This window comes from Nestor notabilis, unplaced genomic scaffold (genome assembly GCF_000696875.1).
Source record: "Nestor notabilis isolate BGI_N333 unplaced genomic scaffold, ASM69687v1 scaffold2117, whole genome shotgun sequence".
Taxonomy (NCBI): Eukaryota; Metazoa; Chordata; class Aves; order Psittaciformes; family Psittacidae; genus Nestor; species Nestor notabilis.
Window position 1 is genome coordinate 74,068 of NW_009936754.1, and position 24,839 is coordinate 98,906.

Genomic DNA, 24,839 nt, shown 5'->3' on the forward strand with positions numbered 1-24,839 from the left:
CTAGCATGAGAAGGGAAAGGAGTAAACACACTTGCTTCTGTTTCCTCACCTGCAGGTATGTCTTTGCTGTGGAAACTTCCCAAATGGGCATTTCTTAGATTAGGCTTTCCATTTGAAGAAAATATTGAGAAAGATATGAGATTATACTACAGTAAAGGGGTTCTTTTTCTGAGTGGAAGGCAAGCTTTATTTTCAGCTCTTTCTTTCTTTAGGGAGAACAATATCTACCAAAGAAGAGGATGCTGTTGGTTGGATTATGTTTGATGAAGAAAAGGAAAGGGTGGTCAGCCCTAAACTCTTCAGACTCAGGGGAATATTTGACAACTCCAATCACACCTGCTGAGCCAGCCATCTCAGTGCCCTCTTCATTGACTTCCATGAATGCCTTATGGATGGCCTCAGATATCTTCAGGCTCTCTGCCGAAGAGATGCCAGACAGGTCGGCTGAAGAGCTGAACAGGTCGGTCATACCCAAGGCCTTTAAGACAGCTGTGAGGTTGTATTTTTCCTCCATCTTCATGCGCGGGAGGTACACTTTCACCCTCTTCTTTTCCATCACGCTGGGGCTGGTCCACTCTGTAAGTTTTTCAAAGCTGATTTTTTTCTCAAGCTGCAAAGAGAGTCAGGAAATGAAACACTTGAAATGTGAATGCAACAGTTTCTTACCATCGATTTTAATCAAGGCTATCATACAGAAAACAAGCAAAATTGTCTCATAAAGTGCATCCTATCAACATCCTTCTTGTAGTTTATTATTTTCTTCTTCAGTACTGCCTGTGTCACTGTCCTTTTATTCAGCTCCTTACCCACCTGACACATCCCCTTCTGTCCAACTAATCTTATGCCTCATGAGACACATCGCAACAGTTTAACATCCTAGCAAATTTTTTTCACTAGTTTTCATGCATATGGCTAACTCAACCTGACTTAAAGCAGTTTGATGTTTTCTTTTACTTTCTGTGCTGTTCTCATTTTCTATTCTTGTGTGATCATGAATTCTTTCTGATGTTGATGTTAGACGCAAGTCTCTTCTGTTTTCATCAAATCATAGAATGGTTTGGATTGGAAAGGACCTTAAGATCACCTAGTTCCAACCCCCCTGCCATGGGCAGGGACACCTCACACAAGACCATGTCGCCCAAGGCTCTGTCTAACCCGGCCTTGAACACTGCCTGGGATGGAGCATCTACCACTTCTTTGGGCAACCTGTTCCAGTGCCTCACCACTCTCATGGTAAAGAAATTCTTCCTGTATCTAATATATAATGTATCTCATATCATTATATCTATTTCTTTGTTTGATGTGTAATTTCCAAATACATTTTATGCCTTTCCTTCCCATCTTCGTATTCACAATTCTCTGAAGTCTTAACTGACGAAGTATTATTGATCAGTTAGTTTAGCTTGGTTTTGCCATTTCATAATCAAGAATATTTTATTTAGGTCATGCTTTATCTAATTTTGTTTTTCATTCCATGATGACATAAGCAGAGCAGTTTTTGAAAGCAACCTATTGATGATGTTTAATGAGGATTTTGCTGAAAAACAAAAGCAAAACAAATAAAAAAAACAACCCACCAGGGACTCCTACAAAGAACGTCTGTTTCTCAACAGTTTTAGCAACAGTTCCTCAACAGTTTCTTTGGGGGCGGAGATGGAATTACCTCTCAACAGAAAAACATGTAGTAGGGCTGTAGCAACACAATTCTCCTTTACTTTTGTTTTATTAGGCTGAGTCCAGTGCTCTCCTAAGAGCCCAGTATCTGCCTGAGCACTTGGTAGCACTTGGGGGGCTTTTGTGCTCCCACACCTGCCCAGCACAGCCATGAGGTGGGCAGCTGGGATGTAAATGGACAGCAGAAGGTCTGGTGACAACCAGGTCCCACTGAACTGGTACCTCTTCTGCTTCCCCTGTCAAGGCCATACCTGCTCCAGACCAGAGACTTCATCAGGCAACAGCACCCACATGCTCAGCGTTCCGCTGGCATAGGGCAGCTCCAGGATCTTAATTTTCTCTGAAGGCACCGCTCCCACTTTGAAGGTACTGTTCTGACACATCATTTGCACAGGTCTGCTTTCTTGCTGCAGAAACAGAAATGAGAGACAATGTGGCCAGGGAGTAATTTTTACTTTGAGCAGGAAAAAATACAAACTCTTTGAACGGGACAGGACTTGCTCTTGAAGCATGCTGCCTTTTAGAAAGACTCTGTCTCCATTTTCCTCTCTTACCTGCTGGTGTGCTCAGGTCAGACACGTACCTTGCAAACCTGACTGCAAGGAGCCGAGCCCAGCTAAATCTGCTGGCCACTGACCACATCATGTTGTATGTGTAACACTCAGCTGCTGCTGCTGCCTGTGCAAGCCCCCAACCTGGCTTGGTGGCCAGAAGATGTGCCCCCTACCTTTGTCATGCTGAAGGGAAATTCCCGAGTGTCTTCTTCTTTAAACGCCGTCTTCCATATCCCTTTGAAGTAAATGGCATTCACAAGGACCAACAGAGTATTTGGACCAACAGAGCGTGGCTCAAGAAAATCTTGGATCTGTCCTTTAAGGAAGAAGCAAGGCAGAGAAAGGTAAGTTTCACAGCAGCAGTCTTGCATTTTAGACATCAATCAACATGCTGCTTTTTGTCTTGACTTCCTCTTCTTAAAAGGTCTGCATGTGGAATTCAGGTTCATAAGGATGATTTAATGCAGAATAACTGACACCTGGCCAGATACTTCTGCAAAAAGACAGGTAGGATCAGGAGTGGTATACCTCTCCAGTGCTTAGAAAAAGATTTATATATAATAGAAGGAAAAGGCGAGGGAAGCAGCAGTATAGATTTTCTGTTTCTTGCTGTGCTTCTTTCTCACATTGTTTTTCCTCCAACCTCAGCCCAATAAATGTACATAGCTCATGAGTCATTCCTTTCCCACCATCAGCCTAGTGCATGCATTACTTTAATTGCCGGAAGCCCTCTTGTTACCCACCCAGCACATCCTTGTAAAATTATGCCAATGTTCTAGAGAAGTGGGGACTAGCCTTGCATGAGTTAAGCTCTCCAGACACAGAAAGTGTGCATATAAAGTGTGCACATCCTGGCATCTCTGCCTTTGCCACATATGTTTAAAACACTGTCACTGCCACACAGGTGCAATAGTCATCCATTTTCCACAGGAAATATCCACAAATGGGGATAGGATTGGAGGGTAAATCTTTCCTTTAATGTTTAGTGTTTCCAGAGGTTGTTCAAATACAGTTGTGAGAGGGAAGTATACTTCAAAATCTTATCTGACCTTACCGTTTGTCTGATTTTCCACCCAGGAATTAATGAGCTGTCTGGCTTGATCTGATGCTGTTTTGAAGTTGACCATTTCCAGACCTGCTCTGTACAGTTTCTTCACACATTTTAAGTAAATCTGTAAAGACAACAATTGTAGCCACCAATCTAGTCATTTTTTTTAAAATGAAGGTTATATAAAACATGGCTAAAAGGATTTTTGTAGTGATGCCATGGTTAGACAGTTCTCATTGCTTACTTCCTGGAAGAACCTGCTAAAACTGGGCCAGAAAAATTATTGTGATCCATGACATTTTCAGATCTGGCAATTTTATTACTTTACCAGTTAATATATATTAGAAATGTTTAAATGTTTTCTTGAAGAAAACCTGATCCAAAACCACTGTTTCAGATTCATATCAGAGTGTTTTATTATGATTATGTCCACTCTTTTTACTTTAAAGTGTTTTTCATTATTTTTAAAGATAGGAAGTTTCTTTGATCTGGAGAATTTGTATCCTTTGTTTTGAAAATGTCAAATGAAAGATTTTGACACTTTCAAAAGCTGGTTTTGAAGTGAGGTTTTCAATCGAAGAAATGTGCTGAAAATAACAAATTAACTATTAAAATAAGAGCAAGCAGGGGGAGAGGAATTACATTACCAAATAGTTTTGGCTTTTACTCTATTCTTTTTTTACTAGGGCCATCTTTTTGCCTGGAATTGCTATTGTCAGGGCTGTGACAAAGGGAAAATCCATGGAAGTCCACACCAGTGGATTAACAGATCATCTGCTCTAGCCAGTCCTCCTGAATTACAGGTTTACAGAGAGTTTAGCAAAAAATCACCATGATGTACAACTTACCGGTAGGATTGAAAATGTCTTTTCAGCATACAGTCTATTGGCAACGTGGAGTGAATAATTGGCTTTTGGTGCAGTGATATCAGAAAGAAGTTCTTTAAACAGTATGTGGATATTCACAGACTTGCCACACTGAGAGTTGTTGATGAGAAGATAAAAAGGTACAGCTGTTAGTTTATTTTACAAGGAAGAGAATTATTTATAAGGTACAAGTAACATGGGAAAATACACAGTGTTTGGACACCTGCAAATGAACATCTACTATAGTCTAATATCTCCTTGGGAGGGATGTTTGATATAAGCAACTAATGATGTACAATTAATTCATAGTATATGATGACATTCATTCTAGGTAATAACAAGCAGAAAACCTCAGTGATGAATCTGGAACTGTAGAAGTGAGGTGAGAAAAACAAAAATTTGGGTGTCAATGATTGCAATTGGCAAGTTGTCATAGATATAGAGCATCTAGCTCCAAGCTTCTGCTTGCATTTTCACAGCAGCTTTCTGCTGAAGCTGCAGATAGGATAAGAGTGCTAGATGACAAGGAAGTCAGGAAGTGTCTCATAATATAATGAAAAAATGGACCAACTGCCTAATGTTCCAGGTGACAGAGGCTGAGTGTGTAAGAAAAATGCACAATGATAAAAGTGGCTGGAACTTCATTTGATGAGAAGGAGAATTGTGCTGAACTGCTCATTTCTAAATGCTTAAGCAGACACTAAATGCTTTAGCTGATGCTACCTTTATCTTTCTTAATTATGAAAAAAAAAAAAAAGTGTTATAGCTCTTTGCAAGTCCCACTTTGTGCTTGTGGATCTCAAGTGTATGGGGACAGGCCAGGGAGCACAGCTGGTGGTGTCTTTACAGAGACAGCAGATTTACACTGAGAAAAGCACACAGGTGGCATCAATGTACTGGGACCTCTCATGGTGCTCTTGGGGTAGCAGTGAGAACTGGAGGCTGGAAAAGTTCCTGTAGCTTTTGAAGAATGTGGTTACTCTCCAGCTTTTGAGGTTTCTGGGCTTTTTTCTGACAAAGCATATTCCTGGCCCACTTTGGAGTCTCAGCTGCAAGTCTGAGTGCTATAACCTTGTTCCAGTTACTGAGCCCCTTTCAAATGCTGTCTCCTTGCAGGTGTGCATATGCTTGTCTATACACCAAGGTAGGATGGTGCCCAAAGCATCCTATCCTGTTCTGTCACTTGTTCTAGTGCTACATGTGCAGCCTCTTTTCTTTTTCTGTTTTTTGGCCGGTTGGTTGGTTTTGTTTTTAACCTCAGTGATGAATCTGAAACTGTAGGAGTGAGGTCTCTTAAATTAAGAGTGTTAGCAAAGGTTTGGGAAGGTGTTGAACCTACTTGAAGCACCATCAGAACAGTCTATTCTCAGGAGAAAAGTGTGAAGAGAAATAAATGTACCTTAGATTTCTGTACCTTGGTCTGAATAGCTCCTCCAAGTCCTGCAATTTTGTCAAAGTGAAGAACCTGCAATTGGAAGTAGCAATAGAAGAAATTCAGTATGTGAAGTCTACTGAAAGTCACTGATGTTTGTGCTGAAATGACAGGTTTGGTCTAAACAGGTCTGGTTAGCACATAGATGAATTGAGAAATTGCATGTGAGCTTTAAGTCTTTTTTTTTTTTTTTTTTTTACTGCATGTGCCACACTGAAAATTTGAGACTATGATGATTAGCTTAGATCCATTCTTTTCCAGTTAATCATGTTCAGTCTATAGAACAGTTGCAACTTTATTGTATTGTATTTATAACTGTGATTTTGTTCTCTGAATGCTTCCTCTTTTGTATATTACAAGTTGTCCTTTCCACCTTCAAGGAATCAGGTTTGTGAAATTATACAAGCTGAAGCAAGAGACTCTGCCTTAACCGTTCTTCAAGACTGCTCTTTCTTAATGTACTGCTCTTTCTTAAAGGCCATTCTTGGTTGCCATAGAGAAGAGCAATGATGGTAAATGAAAACTCAGCTCAAGATCCAAACTGTGCAGTTTGGAATGCCATTCTTTTTCTAGGCAGGTTTGAATCCATTTATGTAACTTACCTTCTCCATCTGATACTCAGTGTTACCTCTTGCTCCCAGGTAAACCATGGCCAGGGCTGCAATTATGCTCAGGGGGGAGTAGAAGATGTTGTCATTGGCATGGTGGACTTTCAGTTCTTTGAATACATCAAAAGCAAATTCTGCATTTGCTGCACTGATGGAGCCCATTGTTAAATTTGGTGCCGTCTAAAGTAAACAGAAATATGAGCATCTAATGGTTGTATGTAGCACTTGCTTTAAAAAGTACCATCAATAGCCCAGAAATTTCTAGTTTATTGCAGTTTTTGTGATACTGAACCAGTGGATGATATGAAGCCTATAAATTCTGCAATCATTAGGAATATTGCAACTCCTGACCCATTTATCTCTGAATGCATGTTTGTTTTCTTTCAGCAAGATACTACTTTATCATCAAGATAGTAGCTTATACTTGACTTCTAGGAAATAGATTGTTTCATCCATGCTCCAATGTGATAAATATAACACTGAATGGATGAGTATCCCTACGGCCGTCCAGAGGACTCTGAACAATGTTTGAGATCTTTAAATTAGATGTAGCCAACTCACTATACTCTTACTTCTCACTGTTGCTTAGTACAGTCAGCCAGAAATTTGGAGGTTGCTTGCCTGTGTTTTATAGGAATAACAGGAGTAAGTTTCTCTGTAAATCCAGCCAGTTGCTTAGATGCTGATCTATAGATTTGGGGGGGAGGTCTTTCCCGTAGTCCCATTTTGGATATTTAATCTCTGCTGATGCTTTTTGTTGAGAAAAAACATAAGCATATGTATCATAAATACATGTTTTGGCAACACAGCTTGAAACAGCATAGAGTTGCATTCGTTCAGTCAGATGAAAGTGCTGTACATGCAAAGGAATGTGACATGTTAAGGATATTCACTGAAACCTGCAGTCATTTTCTTTTAATCTGAGAAATTTGCATACTGTTCTTATATCTCTAAAACAGCTAAAGTTGGAGGAATAGCAGCATATATCCATAGTTTGAAGCAGATGTGGTTGATTTATGTGACCTGCGAAGCATCTGGTGCTAGTGACTGTGGAACCACAGACTCTGGGAATCACCATACTGTACCTCACCCGTGTTCTCCAGAGAGTGAGACTGAGAAAAGAAAAATGCCTTTATTCCCAAAATAATTATTAAAATTAAAAAAAAAACAGTTTTAATGTGAAACCAGATTTTCAATGAAAAAGAAGTATTTCTGCTCAAAGCTATGATGTACAAACACTCATATTTTGCACACCAGAAGTATTTGACAATCAAACAGTATAAGATATATTGATAAGGCAAGGTAAAATTATTGTATATGCTGTCTTTTTACATAGCTGTCTTATACTTACCTTAAAGTTCTTAAACATATCACCTTTTTTCCATATTAAAGAATACTAATTAGAAATTATATTTCACTTGGAGAAATACTTACCCCAGAAACTTCAAAGAGGCACATAAAAATCCAGCTTGTCAGCTGAACCTAAACAGATTCTTTGAGCTCTTGGTGATATATATTGTACCATTTGAGACACTCCCACTGTTAGCCTTCAAGAAGTCATCTTTTGAGTTACTACCTTTCGTCATGATCTTTTGATTCATTGCACTTTGAAACACTAAGTAGACCAATGTTAGACTTGTCCTCTATCTACAGCAGGTCAACCTTTATTTATTGAAGTAAAACCTAATTTAAAAAATTACTCATTTAAGCTTTTACTGTAACTTATAAGGCTGTACAAAAGCAACTGGAATTCAAATCTAAAACTATGTCTCATGCAGTTTTTTTGATTTTACAATTTACTGTGATTGGGCCATATTAGATATCTAGAGCCAAATGAGAAAAAAATGAACAAAACCGAAGAAAAATAGTGGTACAAATATATCCAGCAAAACATAGTACATTTTAAATGCACCTATCTGTAACACCGGATCAGGTGAATCTCACAGTCAAGTGAAGCTAAACATCCAAAAATGTTACAGGAAAATAAGACCTAGTCATAGTGCAGCAAGCTGGGGGTGAGGAAACAGTTCCCGTCACAGTCCACCACTAGTGAGCATCTGCAGATACAGCTGAGGAAAGAGACTTGCATTACCAGGAAGTGCAAAAAACTGCTAAAGCTAAGATATATATGCAACAACTCACCACAGAGTCTATGCAGTGGAACAGAGAGAAGTTCCTCATGGACAGTGACCATCTGATATTGCCAAAATAATGCAATTCCAAGAAAAGCCAGCTGTGGGATGGTCATTCTATTCAAAGAGTTTTGAGATGGACTTTTTCCATGTGAGAACAAACCCAAAATGTTCTATTTATTTTTCAGACCAAATTAATATTGAAAGGTGTTCTGCTCTGCCAAAATGCAGAAGTATATTACTAGAGTCCAAGGACTAGTGTGGTTTATAGCTTGTATTTGTTAAAAGCACAGACATATCTCTTATAATTAGGTGAGGCCGAAGTTTTTTACCTGAAGTAAAACTATAGAGTCTAGCATATATGTGGAGGAGGGGAGAAGGACTCTGAGGAGAAAGCACTTCTTGCTACAACTTCATTTTGATTAAAACATTCAGGGCGGCAGTGTTGAGGTGAATTAGAGGTCTGAGGGTGGGCATGGCAGAGGAAGAGATTTGAGAAACAGTCATGAATTATGTATTTTCTGGGCTTTAAGTTGGACCCCAGAGTATTCAGATATTCAGAAATGGTTCTAACAAGCCAGTAGGATTTAAAGAATGATTGAGGGTCGGCTTTTAATTCTCATTCTTAGCAGGTCATGGCAACAAGGCCATGGTACCTGCACAGGCCATTCTCATAGATCTTCCATACCTACTTTTTACTATGGCAGGTGAATAAACTACAGAATCTGCCTGCAGGAACATTCATGGTCTGTTAGACAATCATAATGCACAATATCAAATATAATTCAATTGTAAAAAGCTATTACTCTTTATTGAATAACAGATTTGATGAGCAGTAAAGAAACAAATCTGGCATCTGTAAAGGCCATATGGGTGGATAATAGAAATCCCAGGTTTGTACATAGTAAGTCACAGAGCATACAGCAGTAGGTGCACCCTCTGTGAGAGGGGAAGGGAGACACTTTACCCTTAACAGTGTTTTGCTTTGATGAAATGCAGGTATGCATGAGCAGAGCCCGATAATTGGGCTGTTTTTCAGTTTCCCAACTCAGAATGAGTTTTCATGTGAGGATGTCATAGCAATAATGAGGATGGAAAAATCTAAAGACAGTAAGCAGCTTTCCTTTCACCTTGTTCAATGTTCCTTATTCGGTGAGCTGGGCTGCTGTCTTTTACTTTATCCTATCAAACCATTACTGAATGATGGTACAGGTTTTGTGCGAAAAGAACTGCAGTGTGTCTTCTCTTATTCTCCTATTGTCACATATTTACATTGGAGTTCCAGCTACTGGTCACCAGCTGCTCAAACATGCCTTTGGGGCTTTCATGAAGAAACACTTACACTCCTTGTGTTCTGGCTCAGTGCGTTTGTCCGGTGTGGAACATCATCCGAAGTACACAACTGGCCCTGCCAAATGTCCAAGATTTTCTCAGCACATATTTGCCCTGGAAAAGGCCATGTTGGTGTTTCTGGTATTTTCTCCCAGCCAATATATTTGCCTCCTTTGTGCACTCATTTCATACAGATGTACATTTCAGATGTACATTTCATACATCTGCAGAAACATGATCACAACAGTTCTCCACACAGGTTGAATGTTTGATAACTACTGAGTTTCTGAATCAAACTAGTTATCCTTAAGTGAAAAACTACTTTGTCAAGGCAGGAAAGAGAGTTTAAAACACCCAAAGTAAATGAGGAGAAGTGGAAGTGAGGAAGTTTGGTTCTGCCAGTAGCCATGATGGGGCAGTACAACTACTCCAGAGAGTAGTCTGTCACTACACCCTGATGGGCTTGTTTAGTATTTTTTTCTACACGGAATATTAGTGCAAAAGTGGTTGCAGAAGCAGCCTGTGAGTTGATGAAAATTTTGATCAGAATGGGCTGTCCATATGCAGTCATCAACAGACAAGTGCTCTTTTGTAACTCTGCCTAATTAGGGCATTGGATTTGGGGAAATCAGGTGCTTCTCCTGAAATTCAAAAGCTAAGAGCGTAGTACTGTAAAGCAAGAAAAACAGGTTAAAATCTGCTCCATATCCATGTGTGGCCCAAGAAAGAGGGCAGCAAGGACTCTGCTGCCCTTTGTGCCTAAGCCAGTTAATGGTGTTTGCCCCTCTTCACCAGTGTTAGCATAATTGAGGAAATATTAAGCCACAGAAAAAGCATCTCTTTCCAGCATTTCTCTGTTTGGATTTTCACATTTAATTTCTTATGGTTGTGCAGCAGCTACTGTGCTGCATTTGGGGGTAATGTGTGCTACTGTTTTGGATGGCCTGACCATCTGTAAATAATACTGCAAATAGTATTTTACTTCTTTTGCTTTGTTTTTTGGCAGTGTACGTATTTGCAGGCTGTGAGGTTTGCTGGCATGATCCAACAGGGTGTTCAGCGACACTGGTCATTGAGCTTGTCCCTGGAGAAGAGGCAGTGGCAACCCCTTCAGGATCATGTCTCCTCCAAGCACTTTTCAGAGTCTCTGGCTTTATTCCGCTCTGCAAGCTCTATTGTTTGGCATTGTGCATTCACAAGCTACAGTTCCTCACAGGAGAAGCACTTGCTGCTAGAGTAAAGGGTTTATCTTGTATTTTTAAGTAAACATCAATTTGTGGGAGTACTGGCCTCTACTTTTGGAGCTGCTACCACTCCAGTAGCAACAGGAGGCTACTTGCCAGCTCCTGCTTGTTTTCACTACATTTTTTAGATGGTTTATAAGTTAAGATGGCAATGAGAAAAAAATGACATGAAGAGAAAATATTTTTTTCTATTTATACTGTATTTTGTTCATGTTTTGAAATTATTTAGATATCCAAGGAGTAAGTTAAAAAAAATAAATAAATACAAAGATCATGATTACTTCTACTGTAGTAAGCTAAGTGGCAATCCTTGTTTCAGCCATTTCAGCCTTCTTTGCTCACACACAGGATTCCTTTTCCTTCTGTGAGACTCATGCTGTTTGGGATAGTATTTTACAGCACTTGCCTTTATCATATATTCCATTAATTGTTTTTTTTTTTTACATTATATCTGAAAATATGTTTGTTTGATTGTGCAAGCTAATACATTGTAACACTGCTCAGTGTTCAAGGCCAGGTTGGACAGAGCCTTGGGTGACATGGTCTAGTGTGAGGCATCCCTGCCCATGGAAGAGGGGTTGTAACTAGATGATCTTAAGATACTTTCCAACCCAAACCAGTCTATGATTTCGCTCTTTCATTTTTCTTTTATGTAAATAATTTATATTTGAAACAAACCAGATATACACAAAATACCAATGGTGGTCTTTGAAAAACATGTATGGCTGTTTTTTGCGTACCCTATTAATCAGAAAAGCCCACATCCTGTGTTTGGTGTTCTTGTCTCTTAGCAGCTAACTGATGTGAAAACTGTGCCACTACTGGTAATTTTACTATTTCAGGCCATATTTTATACTGAAATTGCAGCAATCTGAGACAGCTCTGCAGTCTATTATGAGTCTGCTTTACTTAGCAACTGAATTTGTGTTGATTACTCTAATTTACTGTAATTTTTCCTGCATACCCCAGCATTTAGAAGAGCCCTTTGAATCTGCAGTTCTGAAATGGCTCACAGTGTTCACTTTCTTCCTATCAGCAAACAACAGGAAAAAGAGTGTGTGTCATCGGAAGTGGAATGTTTTTTCCTTTAAAAGCAAGTATTTTTCATGTATCTGTGGATTTTGGACACTGCCTACTGCCAAACTGGGCAGTCTGCTCTCTTCTCTGTAACCTCTTGCTATGCCTTCCCACCACCTACTCCGCAGCATCCAGAAGGTGGTTTAGGGAACTAGGTCATCAGCAAGGAAATTAACTTTACCAAAAATTTTCCTCTTGGTTTATGTCCCAGAGAACTGTTCATCGCTCAGTCAGGCAAGTAATAGTGGTGGTGTAGGGGAGGGAACAGAACCACATTAAAGGAAGAAGACAGGGGGAGCAGCATCCTCTTCTTCACTGGCATTAGGCTGACTCAGCCATGTCCTAAAACTGCACTCTTAATTCCCTGGTAAAATCAAATGTAAGATAGAAGTAGTAAGTAAGGTTCAGGGTTTACCTATCCTAATGTCAAGTTGTCCAGTGCCTAAACTTAGCATGATATTAAAATATTTTAAAATGGGTGGTAGACTTCAGTGTCACATTTATTAAAGTGCTACCTTTATTTTTACTTGCTATATTAGACTATACCTCTGTCTACTTAATACTGCACACTACTACATTTGCTATTTAGTTTGCAGTGGGTTTAGTACGCTAAAAGGAACAAATACAGGCTACTCATCTAAATACCACCACTATAGATTCGTTTATTATTTTTGATGAAAAAACAGATGGAACAAGAGTCTCATGGTACCTGAGGCACAAAGAGAGCTGTTTTTTAGAAGTGAGAATGGCTGATCACTGCTTAAAGTTTTATGTGGGAAGTAAGGGTCCAATTCCCAGCCATTGCAGCATAGGTCTTGTCAGAAAAGGCCTTCCATTATTCTGAAACCCTGGGTTTGTTCCATGGAAGTTTATGAAGAAGTTGGAGAACTTCCTAGCACATACAGGGTTTCCAACAGAAAACAAACAAACAAACAAAACCCAACAAGCAATGGGTCTGCCCTGCTTGAGAACAAGCAAAATTACACCAGAAAAATCTTTTGTTTCCTCTGCTGAGTACAATTCCTGAGAGTTCCAGCTTGAACCATTACCCACAATCAACATTTGAAGGAAGGGTACCACAGGAATACTTTTTTACTCCAATACAACGTGGTATTTTTCTTGGGACCTATACCAAACACGGATGGGTAAATCTAAAAGAGACCAAGTACCCAAGTTTATTTTATCCTTTAATGCAGATCCCTATCCTCCTGTCTCCTTCATGTGGCAGAATGTATCACTCATCTTTAGGGAACTAAAACCATGGGTTTCTTGGAGACATACTACATTAGGAAAGGTTCAAAATAAGATTTTATATGCAGATGTCTTCAGAGGCCTACAGCTCTTTGGCAAGTATCACATAGTGTATTTTAAGGTAGATGTCATTTTAATGAGGCCTCCTAAAAGTAAAACACATGTGAAGATAACACATTAGGGTAAAGCCTAATAAAAATGTGCTCATCTTACCAATGGGGATCTTAGTGAGGCAAAAGATCTAATTTCCAAAATAGCATCCACTTAAGGAGAGGAATACCTTCCAAAGAAGAGAATGGTGTTGGTTGAGTTGTGTCTGATGAAGAAGAGGAATGGATGGTCAGCTTTGAACTCATAAGAAATTGGGCGACACAGAGGCACTGCAACAAGCCCCATGGCACCAGCTGCTTCAGTGCCCTCTTCGTTGACTTCCACAAATGATTTCTGGATGACTTTGGACACAACCAAACCATCTTTCTTAGAGATTCCTGACAAATCAGCTTTTCCCCAGTCAAAAACATTTATTGCTCCCATCTCCTGGAGAATTTTGTTGAGAACATAACTTTCCTCCATCTTGAACTGAGGCAGGTACACCTTCACTTTCAGCTGTTCCATCCTATCCGAGTTGGTCCATTCTGCTAGCTTTTCATACGTCAGGGTGTGTTCAAGCTGTAAGGTGATATTGATAATAATGATTGACATCATAATGAACAGAAGGAAAAGATAATCAGGTTCAGTTTTTCATTCTTGTGTTCTGACCACACTGGAAAAATGTTAAATTATTGCTCTGTTTGCAGCCCCTTATGTATGCTACTAAAGAGAAAAGGAAGTATTACCTGTTCCAGGCCAGTAAAATCCTCACAGACAACTTCAGGAAGAAGAATGAACATGCTCATTTCGTTATCAAAATATAGGAGCTCTATCACTTTCATTTTGAGTTCCTCTATGATGGCCATGTTAAAATAACCTTCTTGAAACATCATCTGCACTGTCCTTCTCTCATTCTGGAACACACGAAACATACTAAGAGAAAATACAAAAATTATCACCCAGGTTTAAATTGGTTTCAGTATTGAGATAAGAGTTCAGTCCAGAAACATTATTTACACTGGTCGTGGGTTTAATGTACTTGTAGCATTGACAAGTTCCTCTCTCTTAACTGTAGTTCCAATTAAGTTAACCATTTTAGGAGCATAAAACCCACTTTGCCATTTCTACTGGTGCCAGATTACTTTACTCACAACTCCCTTATTACATCCTTCTTTATGCTGGCATGTCAGATGAGGAAACTGATGCAACCATGAATCTGAATTCTTCATGAGTAATGTATACATTATCATAGAATCATAGAATGGTTAGGGTTGGAAAGGATCTAGGTCCACCCCTGTGCCATGGACAGGGACACCTCCCACTAGACCATGTCGCATTCTGCTGAGATAATTTGTCTTTAGCTCATTTTTGTTGAAAACAAACACTATTCTGTTGGTAAATAGTAGCAGAGGAATAGAACCCTCAAATCCAGTTCCAAAAGCAGACTATTTTCAGAACAGTGTCCTTAGCTGCAAAATCCCCAAATTAGCGCATGTGCTCAGTGACTCTGACACAACCAGGATCTCAGCTGCATGAGACCCACTTCTGATGTGAATTGATAGAAAGTTACATATCTGGTTATAAAACTGGAGAGAAGATGTAGCTTTCTATTGTTCTAGGTGAAGACCAGTGTTTTGTCTTGGGATAACAGAGAACAGAAAAGGTCCCATCTGTTGTTATAGGAGACAGACATCTGATTTCCATCCCCCAGCTGTCCCAGTTCCTGACCATACTGTACCTTGTTCAGATAGAAATATGTTTCCTTAGTGTCTTCTTTCTTAAATTCTACTGCCCACTTTCCTTTAAAATATATAGCACTGACCAGGACAAGTACAGTAGAGGGATCGATAAACCCAGCAGAAAATAGGTCTTTGATTTTACCTTTAAAAATAATAAATTAAGAAGAATTATTGCTTTGTTCAGGTATCATCTGCACTTGACTTAATTATTTCTGTAAATCTGAAAAGTAGTATAATGCCACCAGACAAATAACAAAATGTTTATGTACAGCTTTTGAAGCCAGGGACTCGGCATTTTTGTGCTTCTTCCTACTTTCATTTCCTATTAAGCAAAAATCTGCAGGAAGTGTTTAATATGTAACAATCCTGCTACTGTTGGAAAAAAAGGTGGAAACTGAAATTAAGACATAATATTGTTACTGGTTCAATTACAAACCAAACAACCTACACGTTTTCTTCTTTACCTTTTGTCTCATTTTCCACCCAAATGTTAATTTTATCTGTGACTTCTTCTTCAGTGTATTTAAAATTGACTGGTTCCAGTTCTGATCGATAGAATTTCTTTGTGGAATCCAAGTATTGCTGGAAAGCACAAATGACAGCAGTTTATCACAACAGGATGATTTTTATAAGATAGATAATTTCATAGCTTCAGGACAATTCCATGTAGTAGATTGGTGAGAAAGGAATGAGTAAAAAAGGCATATATAATAAATTAATTGAAATAACTCAATCATTCAGTTTTTAGAGAGATGTTATTTATTAAAAAAAATATTTTCAGATCTCTTTTGCTGTATTTTCAAGCTGTCCTGAGCAGCGGAAATGTCTCAACACAGAAAAAAAAGTATCTATCAAAACCTGGTACCTTTCTTTAAGCTTATATATAATTTTTATGCTGCCTGTATTCCCCTAACTACTATGCGAAGAAGGTTACCTTATTTTGAACAAATAATCAGGATTGATAATATCACAATGAGATATATGTGTGTTTATATATATATATTTTTTTCTTTGTAGATATATGGACAGTAAAACACATAACGTCTATTAAGTACAAAACTTTTTCAAGCTGCTGGTCACCTTTTTCTGTCTCTGAAAATTTCTCTTTACCTGGAGTGCAAAGTTTTGGAAGCAAGATGAAATATGCACTGGCAAAGAGAAAAGTGGTTACAGGCATAATATAGCACTATTTCTAGCAATAGTCTTAAATACCTGAAGCCTGTTTTCCTGAGAAAACTGTCTGTATGCACTTGTATTGCCTGGATTGTCAGGAATGTTCTGAAATGGTGAATTCCATTAGACTAGTTGACAAAGATCTGAAAGGCTTCCTTCTAAGCCTTGTTTGCAAAGCAGCAGGAACCAGAGTCCCATATTCACACAGACTCTGAAGTGAAGGTGGAAGAGTGAATAAAATCATTTTATTAGAAACAGATAAGACACCGGGGGAAGAAAAAGCTCTTCTTTTGGTTACAGACCTTTGTTTCTTAGCTCTTTCTTTCTATTGCTCTGTTAGACACTAGTTGTGCATGTGTTTCATTTCCCTTTGTACTTTATGATGGAAGAAATCCTGTTGAGTTTGTAACTCCAAGGAGCTGTTAAAACAGACACCATGGCCACTTACCTGGAAGAACGGATAAGTAATTTCTCCAAAGAGCCTGTTGGCAATGGTGAGGGAGCAGCCTGGTCTGGGTTCACTCACTGCAGCCAATAGGGCCTGGAACTGGGAATGGACTCCTCCGTCTTCTTCACGCTTCAAACAAGAAGACAGGAGTTTCAAGGTAGGCTTGAGCTTTCACCATGCAAAACTGGACCTGAGGGTGAATTGCAGCCTCTCCCTATGTGAGAAGCCTGACTCCACCCAGCTGATACAGGCATCGGATTAAATGCATCAGGACACAACATCAAGGTCCCTCTGTACCAGATGTAAAGAATGACAAAACAATTCCCCTTCAGGCCCACACTAGTCCAGCTCCAAATCACTGAGCAGAAGTCTACCGGATTAGATCCTTGGAGGAGTAAGCTGCAAGGTGCCTTTGGCATGCCCTGTAGACAAAACTTTGGAGGTATCAAAACTTACCACGTTTTAGATTGGTACTGCTGTTTTGGTTGGAAACCTATAATGAGAAGGCTTAGCTGTTGAAATATGTGATCTCACCAGGCCCACACAGAACATTAATAAGCAGGTCTGCAGATCTAGACAGAGAGGCTGCTCAGCCCTGCTGTGCTTTCTGATTATGTGATTGTTTGCAAGGAAAAGGGCCGACAAACCTACACCTACGGCTTCATCTTAGAGCTGCACCTGTGTCTTACCTTCTCAGAAGGGTATGTGTTTCCTTGGCTTGTACTGCTCAAAACTTCACTGAAATGAAATACCTGCAATGTAAATACTGGGTGAATGCAACTGAGTGACAATACCTCAAAGCTTAACCAGTGTTGCAAGCCTATCCCTAAATGCAGCCAGACACAGTCAGTCCCAATTTTCCTTGCAAGTAAACATGAAGGTTTTGTAGAGGGTGAGTTCATGAAATCTTTGAAATCTTTCTTCTTAAGAAAGAAGCCTTTGCATATCCAGAGAAGACAGAAGACCATGTTAAAGGGAACCACCACTTCTGAGCTCTGCAGAGTGGAGGGATACCTCAAAAACACTTCCTTTAGCACTGATATATTCATTGCATGATCAATTACTGTAATAGTGTTTGGTCTGAGAAAGTTTGGTGTTAGGAGTAGTGTAAGAGAGGATATTTTTAAAGGTCCCACTGTGTGCATCGCTCCTTTGATGTGAGTAGGAACTGCATCAGATGATACTATCGGCTTCTTGGCTCTTATCTTACTACTGTCCCCTTTTCAAAGCAAAGGAAACCCACCTTCTCAATCTGTTCGAGTGTGTTGCCCCTGGCTCCGAGGACAACCATCCCAAAGGCAGCTGAGAGACTTAGTGGGGAGAAGAAGATGTTTTCATTTCTTTTTCTTTTGCTCAGCTCTCTGAAAAAGTACAGACAGAACTTGGCATTGGCTGCACTGAGAGAGCACATTGTGGCACTGTGGTGGCCTGCAACAAGGGAAACAAAGATTTAGGCTCCTCATCCTTACACCTGCTAAGCTTAGATGCCTTGGTAGAGCACAGAAAAGTTTTCTGCAGTAAATTGTTCAGTGCTTTATGGAAGATTCCTGATTCACCACGTTTGGGATTTCACAGCGAGTCTGAAAACCAGCACCCTGAATGGCAGGAGAAACAGATTTCCAGTGTCCTGAGCTCTGCTGTTTCTCCAGCTCAAGCACTAGCTATGGCTTTATCACTTAGCCCTAACTTTGTTCTAACTACAGTTCCAGCTCACTTTATCTTTCTTGCCTTGAGTCCTTTAGGCACAGTGCTTATTAATTACAACCCTTGACCATACCTCACTCTCTGTCTCTCTCTCTAAAACCTTTGTGCATATTAATCAGCTGTCTCACATACTGTGCCCTTCTAAGGCTGGTTCCTTAACAAATGTTTGACAAAAAATTAAACTACAGATAGGTTCACTTAGTAAGATTTTCAGCAAAGGCACATTGTGTATTAGTGGAAAACTACAGTTATATTTTTTATTTTGTCTGCAGCTTTAATATTTTTCCCAAATATACTTCAGTTACAATCAAAATCATTCCTAGCAAATAATCTTGCATGTTCTGCAAGACTCTTCACATTTTGCACCTAGGATAGAGTTCCTTTCTTATGAAAGCCTTTTCCCAGTCTCTTCATAAAGTAAAATGATGTAGAATCATCTGATCCATTAGAAAGTCAGTTTGGTATTTCAGGGTTTCCACTATTTTAAGTCACTCTCGTTTTGATTCCTACTGAGTCTGAATAACTTTCTCCACAGGTATGGAAGATACCTTTCCCCCAGTACACAAGAAGAACTAAATTATCTGTATAAATATTTAAAAGAAGGAATGGTATAGAAAGATTATACTCTCACAGATTACCACTCTGGGTCATGCAGAAGAGTGGGAAGAGGTTTGAGTTTGACCTTCTTTAGAAACACACCTGGTAAAGCCATTGTACAAGATAAGCTCAGCTCCATCACACAGCCCATACATTTTAATGTAATCCAAAATGTTGCACAGCATCTTGACAATATTCTTACTTCCTCAGAAAGTTATGCACGGTATATATGTGCTAAGCAGATATGTACATCACTAATGCATGTATCAATCTTTAGACATTTCATACTTCTGCCATTTGTAATGTAAAGGTTAGAATTAAAGGTCAGGGAGATATTTACCTTCTCAGGACTGATGGTGTCAACTTGACTGTTGAGCTTGATGACAGGGCTTCTGGAGCAATGGGATATAAAGCCATTGCCACTCCCAGTGGCAGCATAGTTTTCCCTCATGATGAATCACATTCTTGTCTGTTGCAACCAGTTATTATAACTCTGGGACCTTTTGTGGAATCTTGAATTTTTCATTATCCCTAGGACTTCAGAAAGGAGCCACAATATTAAGGTGTAAAAAAACCCAAACAACCTACCTAATCATAAAAGGAATGCAAACTCCTAGAAACAAAGGAGATTTCAGGGTTTTTACACGTATAAAAAATAAATTCTACAAAATCAGACGTGTTCCTGTCAGAAGTGACATCATTGAATGCAAACATATGCTTTTGCAATAAAAATTAATTATTAAAACCTCTGCAGATGGCACAGTAGCAAGGGAAAGAAAAAACGTAAGAGTATCTATTTGGCCAATTGTGACATAAGGTAGTGGTTCCAGGGTTGAGGTAGGGCAATTCCCTCTGCCTACTCCAGTTCTGTGCTTCTGAAGACTTCTCTTTTAAAGATCCCTTTCGGGGAGCTTTCGCTACCTGTTTTCTTCCTCAACTAGAAATGTCCTTAATGGAGAAGAGGAATTCAGCCATTTCTTGCAGCTTGTTGAATATCCAACTGCCTGCACAAACAGTAGTTTGCTTTCATTTGTGCGACATCCTAGAAGAGGGGCACGTTGCAGACACAGCGCAACTGGACCAAGTATGTACATGGGGTATGCTGCAGCTGAGCACTCTGCAGGTGTTGCAGTGAAGTGGCACAGATTGTGCGCATTCATTTCAACCACTTCACGGGCAGACTAACTCTGGTAGACCTGGAATGCTTTGCTTCCTGCAGAGGCACTGCAGTTCAGGGCTTCCCATGCAACATCTGCATTTCCTTACGTTTTCCTGATGGAAATATGAGGGTCTTGTTCCTCCTCTGAGGATTCCTGATATTTCTACTGTAAGTGGGAAGACATTTGTGGCACAAGGGTTAGAGAAATTATCCCTGTCCACATAGCCTTCTTTCAAAACCTTGCGTTCTGCAGGTGTGTTTACAGGAAAGCTGGACAAGTTTTGTCCAGACAGGCTATCCACAATGCCAGCTAATTTTAGCCCAGAACTTCTCATTACTCTTCATTTTTATCAGTGACTCTGAGTAAGTCTGGTCCTTGCCTTATATTTCTTCACCAAAGCATAGGCAGCAGAGACAGAGAAACCTAGTTATAAGAGGTATTATGTTTCTTGGGTTATTTTCCTAAAAAGAAAATCTTCCTTCACATTTAGGTTATATGGTGGGGGGGGGGGCAAGTATTTGCATGAGTGTATGCAAGCACAAACACTGATAACACTGTTTTGTAAGTGCTCTAGTTATTACTACTAACATATACTTAAGTGTCAAACCCACCATATACTAGGCTTCTCTGGCATTTAGGAAACTCTGAAGACAGTTTCGTATCAGTCATAAGATATTCACAAGTTTATTTCTTTCCAGTTTGAATTTTCTCATATCTTTTTTCTTGGAGGAAACAGGAATTAAAAATACACTGGTCATTCAAGGACAAGCCTTTGCCATTGCCTGAGGACAAGAAGGTTAGACCTGCACAGATTTTGCCTGAAGGAAAGAAAGTCATCCAGAGTGGTTTTACATGCTGAATGTCAGGGCAAGAAAACTTCCCAATGAAGTGTCTGTTTTGCTTTCGTGTTTTCTGCTGAGGAAGTGGGTGCTCTGCACTCAGTCACTTCAAAACCCAGCCCGTGAGCCTGTTCTTCATGTTGGCACCTAAAGAAAACTGCAGAACAGGACCAGCAGATGCTGTTCCTTTCTTGCAGTGGTGGGCTGTTCTCTGCATTCTTATTTTTAGCATTAGGCATAGCACAGTTGGAAGAAAAATGTTGTGGAATATAAAAGCAAGTAGTAGCAGCAAGATGAAACAAGTCTAACTCAGAGTAGCATTCAGTCACATCCCAGAACAGAAGGGAGATGGCTTTCAAGCAGCAAGACACATTATCTTTCAAAAATACTGGCAATCTTGAACACAAATTAATATAGCGAATGAAAAATTACAATCCTGGATCACAATAAATCATGTCCTTTTGGCACAGGGGGTGTGTTGGAGCCACAAGTCCCCTTAAAATTCATTCTTCTGTGCACGAATCTTTGATGGCAAAGTTCAACTTATCTAATATGTTAGCAGAGCAAAACACAACACTCCTAGCCCTACTTAGTTTTCTGATACTTTTGAGTTCATCTTAACTGCCTTAAGCAAAGAGGTTCCTTAGCTGTTTGTTATTTCTCTATTTCTTCGGGTACTTCTGCTGGTATTACATTTTTGAGTTATCCTAAAGATTAACTGTTGCTCCATTGCTCCATTTGGTGGAAGTTTGTTTCACATGGATCATTTTCTGTCAGTGACCAAATTAAATCTAATGAAGTAGCTGGACTGGCACTAATTCACAGAAAGAAACATTCTCTGCTGCTTTTCTAGTCTCTTCCTTTGATATTTTCTGCTCTTCTAGGTTAGTATAACACAGAGAGTGGTTTAGACAGCCATAATACTCTAAAAGGAATGTCTGAAGAACACAGGAGGTTTTGTTCAAGCAGATTGAAGGATCTCCTGTGTTGTAGGTTCTGAGGAAACTCAGTGCACAAATGCCTCCTGGGAAAGACAAAGCTACAACTCATCCTGCCTTTGGACAGGGAGCTGGGCTAGGACTCGCAGCACCCTGTCAGCCCTGTGACTTATGCTCTTGGAATAATGCAAAGGTTCATTGCTGGCCAGAGGAAAATGAAAGGAAGGAAAATGGTCATGGTAGTCTCAGAATCAGGAGACTCTCTTTATTCGTTTCCAAAAATAAGTCTCCTAACAGGACAAGGTCAATAACAGGAGGTTTGGTGTTATTTTTGGTTTTTTATTGTTTTTTGTTACAGAGAAGAAATTGCTGAGATGCATTGCATGGAAAGGAAGATGAAGATATAAAAGCACTGCAAGCACAAAAGAAGTGACGTATTTTGGTTTACATAGGCAGAACCAAAGACAGCCCTTTTGGGTGGTGGCCTGGTGCTTGTCATGGTAAAGTTGTTTTCGGGCACAGAGGAGTGGATCCCAGACTGAGCTGCTTCCTACCCTTAAAATTCCACACATTTAGCTAAGACTGTAAATAGTGCTGCATCTTTAGGGACAAGTTTCGTTCAGTACTGGTTACCTGCACTGTTTACCTGTTTGCAGTCATAGAAAAACACAATTTTACAGCAAAAAGTAATGACTTACTCTGTACAGAACAGGTCATCAGCATATCCTTTGTGATTATTCTCTGCTGCAAGTAGAATAACCTGCAGTAAGCCTGGATGGCTTTTTTTTCACCATTTGTAGTCATATGCTTCTGTTGCTGTCAGTGTCTTCAGGACACAGCAGGGAAGCAGGTTCTTGCTGAAGAACCAGAGGCTGATCTTAAGCTTGACACCAAAGGTTCTTATTAGCCCTTTCATCTGACAAAATGCATATTCTGCTACCACTCTGAGACTGCTTAGGTGGTAATTATAGAGTACCTGATGTGTCTGAGGTTGCCTGTGAGTAAAGGTATGATTGGATACATAGGGTTGCTGAATAGCAAGAACAAACAAGGACTCCTGTGATTTTCACTGGCCAGGGACCAAGAAGGCCCACCCTATTTGCCTATTTACATCTGCTGTGTAAGCATCACGAAAAATAACAAGCCTTGTACATTATATCAGAGCAATTAGAGTGATAAAGCATCTGTAGTGATCCACAGCAACTTTAGCATGACAGAAAAATAGGCCTTGAAGTTGATGAAGAAATGGGAGAGACTTCAGATGTTCCTGGTGGTCTCAGCTCATTTGAGAAGCCTCACATGAGCAAGGTCTGGTATTAATTCCTGTGATTTTCAGGCTGTATGAATGAAAAACCTAGTGAAAAGCACATATTACCTTCTAAATTGCACTGCTGTTTGCTGACTCTCCAGTTCTGAATTTACCAGCAACAGAGTGCAGGAATTGATGAGTGTCAATTTTGCAGAGACTTGGGCCACCTTATCCTGGTCATTCAGCTTGCCGCGGAAACGGTGAGCTCAGCACTGTTTTCTTCCACCTGAACTTCTTTCTGCACCAGAACTCTTTCCGTGATTGCAATGGACCACTTTACTCTCTGGGGACATTTAGACACAACACAAAACAGCATCCCAAAATTCTTTACCTTTGAATCATTTATCTTACTGGCATCCAAAAAAAGCTCTAGCAATGCAATCAGTTCTGCTTGCTGTACCTTCTCTGCTCACACCCTTTCTCACCTGCTCATGAGCCACGACTAACAGGAAATCAGATTTGTAAGCAAGGATGTCTGCATTTGTCTTCTTAACTGGCTTCAACAGAGGAAGAAGTTATGGCTAGACAGACAGACATTTCTGCATGATGCTATTTTGTAATGCCAACTAATCCAGGCTGTGCGACTGATGTCATCTATGGTATGTTTGGATAGCGTTCCTTTGTGGCTATTTAAATCATTTTATAAGCCAGGTCTTTTTACTTAGATAACAAACACAGCATTTTTTATAAGCTGTGAAATGCAGGATATCTATAAATATTCCTCTCCTAGATCTACGTCAAGTAGTTAAAATTCTGTTGATCTCAATGCATAGCTTTTCTTGGCAGCCAGCACTGTGGGGTGCAGTGATGAAGGCAGTAGAAGACTGTTTTACTTTTAAAACAGAAGCTTGTTTTCTGTAGTGATTATCCACTGAAAGAGATAATAGGTATTTTCGTGCAATGGAACTGTTGTCTGGGGTGTTTGAAACTGCAAAGGACATTGATTTGCATTTTGACATTCATCCCTACAAAAACAGCAACTGGCTTTGGGGTTTTTTTTTTAGCAATGAAATGTATGCATGAATGCCAATTCTGCTGACATGAAACATCAGAATTTCAATCTAGACAACAGTCAGTAGATGATATTGCAGTGGTCTGTCAAGACATCACTTCTTATTATTTCATTGCTGAGGCTCCAGTAATCCTCCAAACCGGTCATTTTGCAGCCCAGAAAATTATGAAAACCCAAATTCAGAGAGATTTGAATCTCAAAGAGAGCACAAATTCAAAGAGGAATTTGCCTATCATAATTCTGGTGGACTTTTTGGGGCTTCAAGTGGCAGAAAGGGGAGTTTGGCATGTTTGTGCACTTGTGAAAAGGAAATTCTTTGAGTTTTATCACTTAATTGTATGTCCTTAGAATACTCAAGCTTTTTTCAGTGTTACTGAGGATACTGAACAGCTACAGGCTGGGCAGAGAAGAGATTCAAAGCAGCCCTGAGGAGAAGGACTTGGGGGTGGTGATTGATGAGAAACTTGACATGAGCAGGTAGTGTGCGCTTGCAGCCCAGAAAGGCAACTGTATCCTGGGCTGCATCAAAAGAAGCATGACCAGCAGGTCAAAGGAGGTGATCCTGCCCCTCTACTCTGCTCTCGTGAGGCCTCACTTGGAGTATTGTGTACA

At 39.8% G+C, this 24,839-nt stretch overlaps 2 protein-coding genes across 2 annotated transcripts; both read right to left on the reverse strand.

Annotated features, from left to right (window-relative positions):
• Positions 1 to 208: 208 nt before the first annotated feature.
• Positions 209 to 6,344, reverse strand: LOC104408779 (ovalbumin-related protein X-like). Its single transcript, XM_010018492.1, has 7 exons — positions 6,177 to 6,344; positions 5,557 to 5,607; positions 4,125 to 4,253; positions 3,283 to 3,400; positions 2,402 to 2,544; positions 1,926 to 2,081; positions 209 to 610 (listed from the first exon to the last, which is right to left on the reverse strand). The coding sequence occupies exons 1-7, from the start codon at positions 6,342 to 6,344 to the stop codon at positions 209 to 211; spliced, it is 1,167 nt and encodes a 388-aa protein (XP_010016794.1).
• A 7,138-nt stretch (positions 6,345 to 13,482) lies between these two features.
• Positions 13,483 to 18,079, reverse strand: LOC104408780 (serpin B12-like). Its single transcript, XM_010018493.1, has 5 exons — positions 17,912 to 18,079; positions 15,512 to 15,629; positions 15,047 to 15,189; positions 14,055 to 14,222; positions 13,483 to 13,887 (listed from the first exon to the last, which is right to left on the reverse strand). Exons 1-5 carry the CDS (start codon positions 18,077 to 18,079, stop codon positions 13,483 to 13,485), a joined length of 1,002 nt encoding a protein of 333 aa, XP_010016795.1.
• Positions 18,080 to 24,839: the final 6,760 nt, after the last annotated feature.

Coding starts and splice junctions, on each gene's coding strand:
- LOC104408780 (XM_010018493.1), bottom strand. CDS start 18,079: ATGTGCTCTCTCAGTGCAGCCAATGCCAAGTTCTGTCTGTACTTTTTC. Junction 15,630..17,911: donor CACTCGAACAGATTGAGAAG/GTGGGTTTCCTT, acceptor TGTGCTTTCCAG/CAATACTTGGATTCCACAAA. Junction 14,223..15,046: donor CATATTTCTATCTGAACAAG/GTACAGTATGGT, acceptor CGTGTGTTCCAG/AATGAGAGAAGGACAGTGCA.
- LOC104408779 (XM_010018492.1), bottom strand. CDS start 6,344: ATGGGCTCCATCAGTGCAGCAAATGCAGAATTTGCTTTTGATGTATTC. Junction 4,254..5,556: donor GAGGAGCTATTCAGACCAAG/GTACAGAAATCT, acceptor AACAACTCTCAG/TGTGGCAAGTCTGTGAATAT. Junction 611..1,925: donor AAGTCTCTGGTCTGGAGCAG/GTATGGCCTTGA, acceptor CTCTCTTTGCAG/CTTGAGAAAAAAATCAGCTT.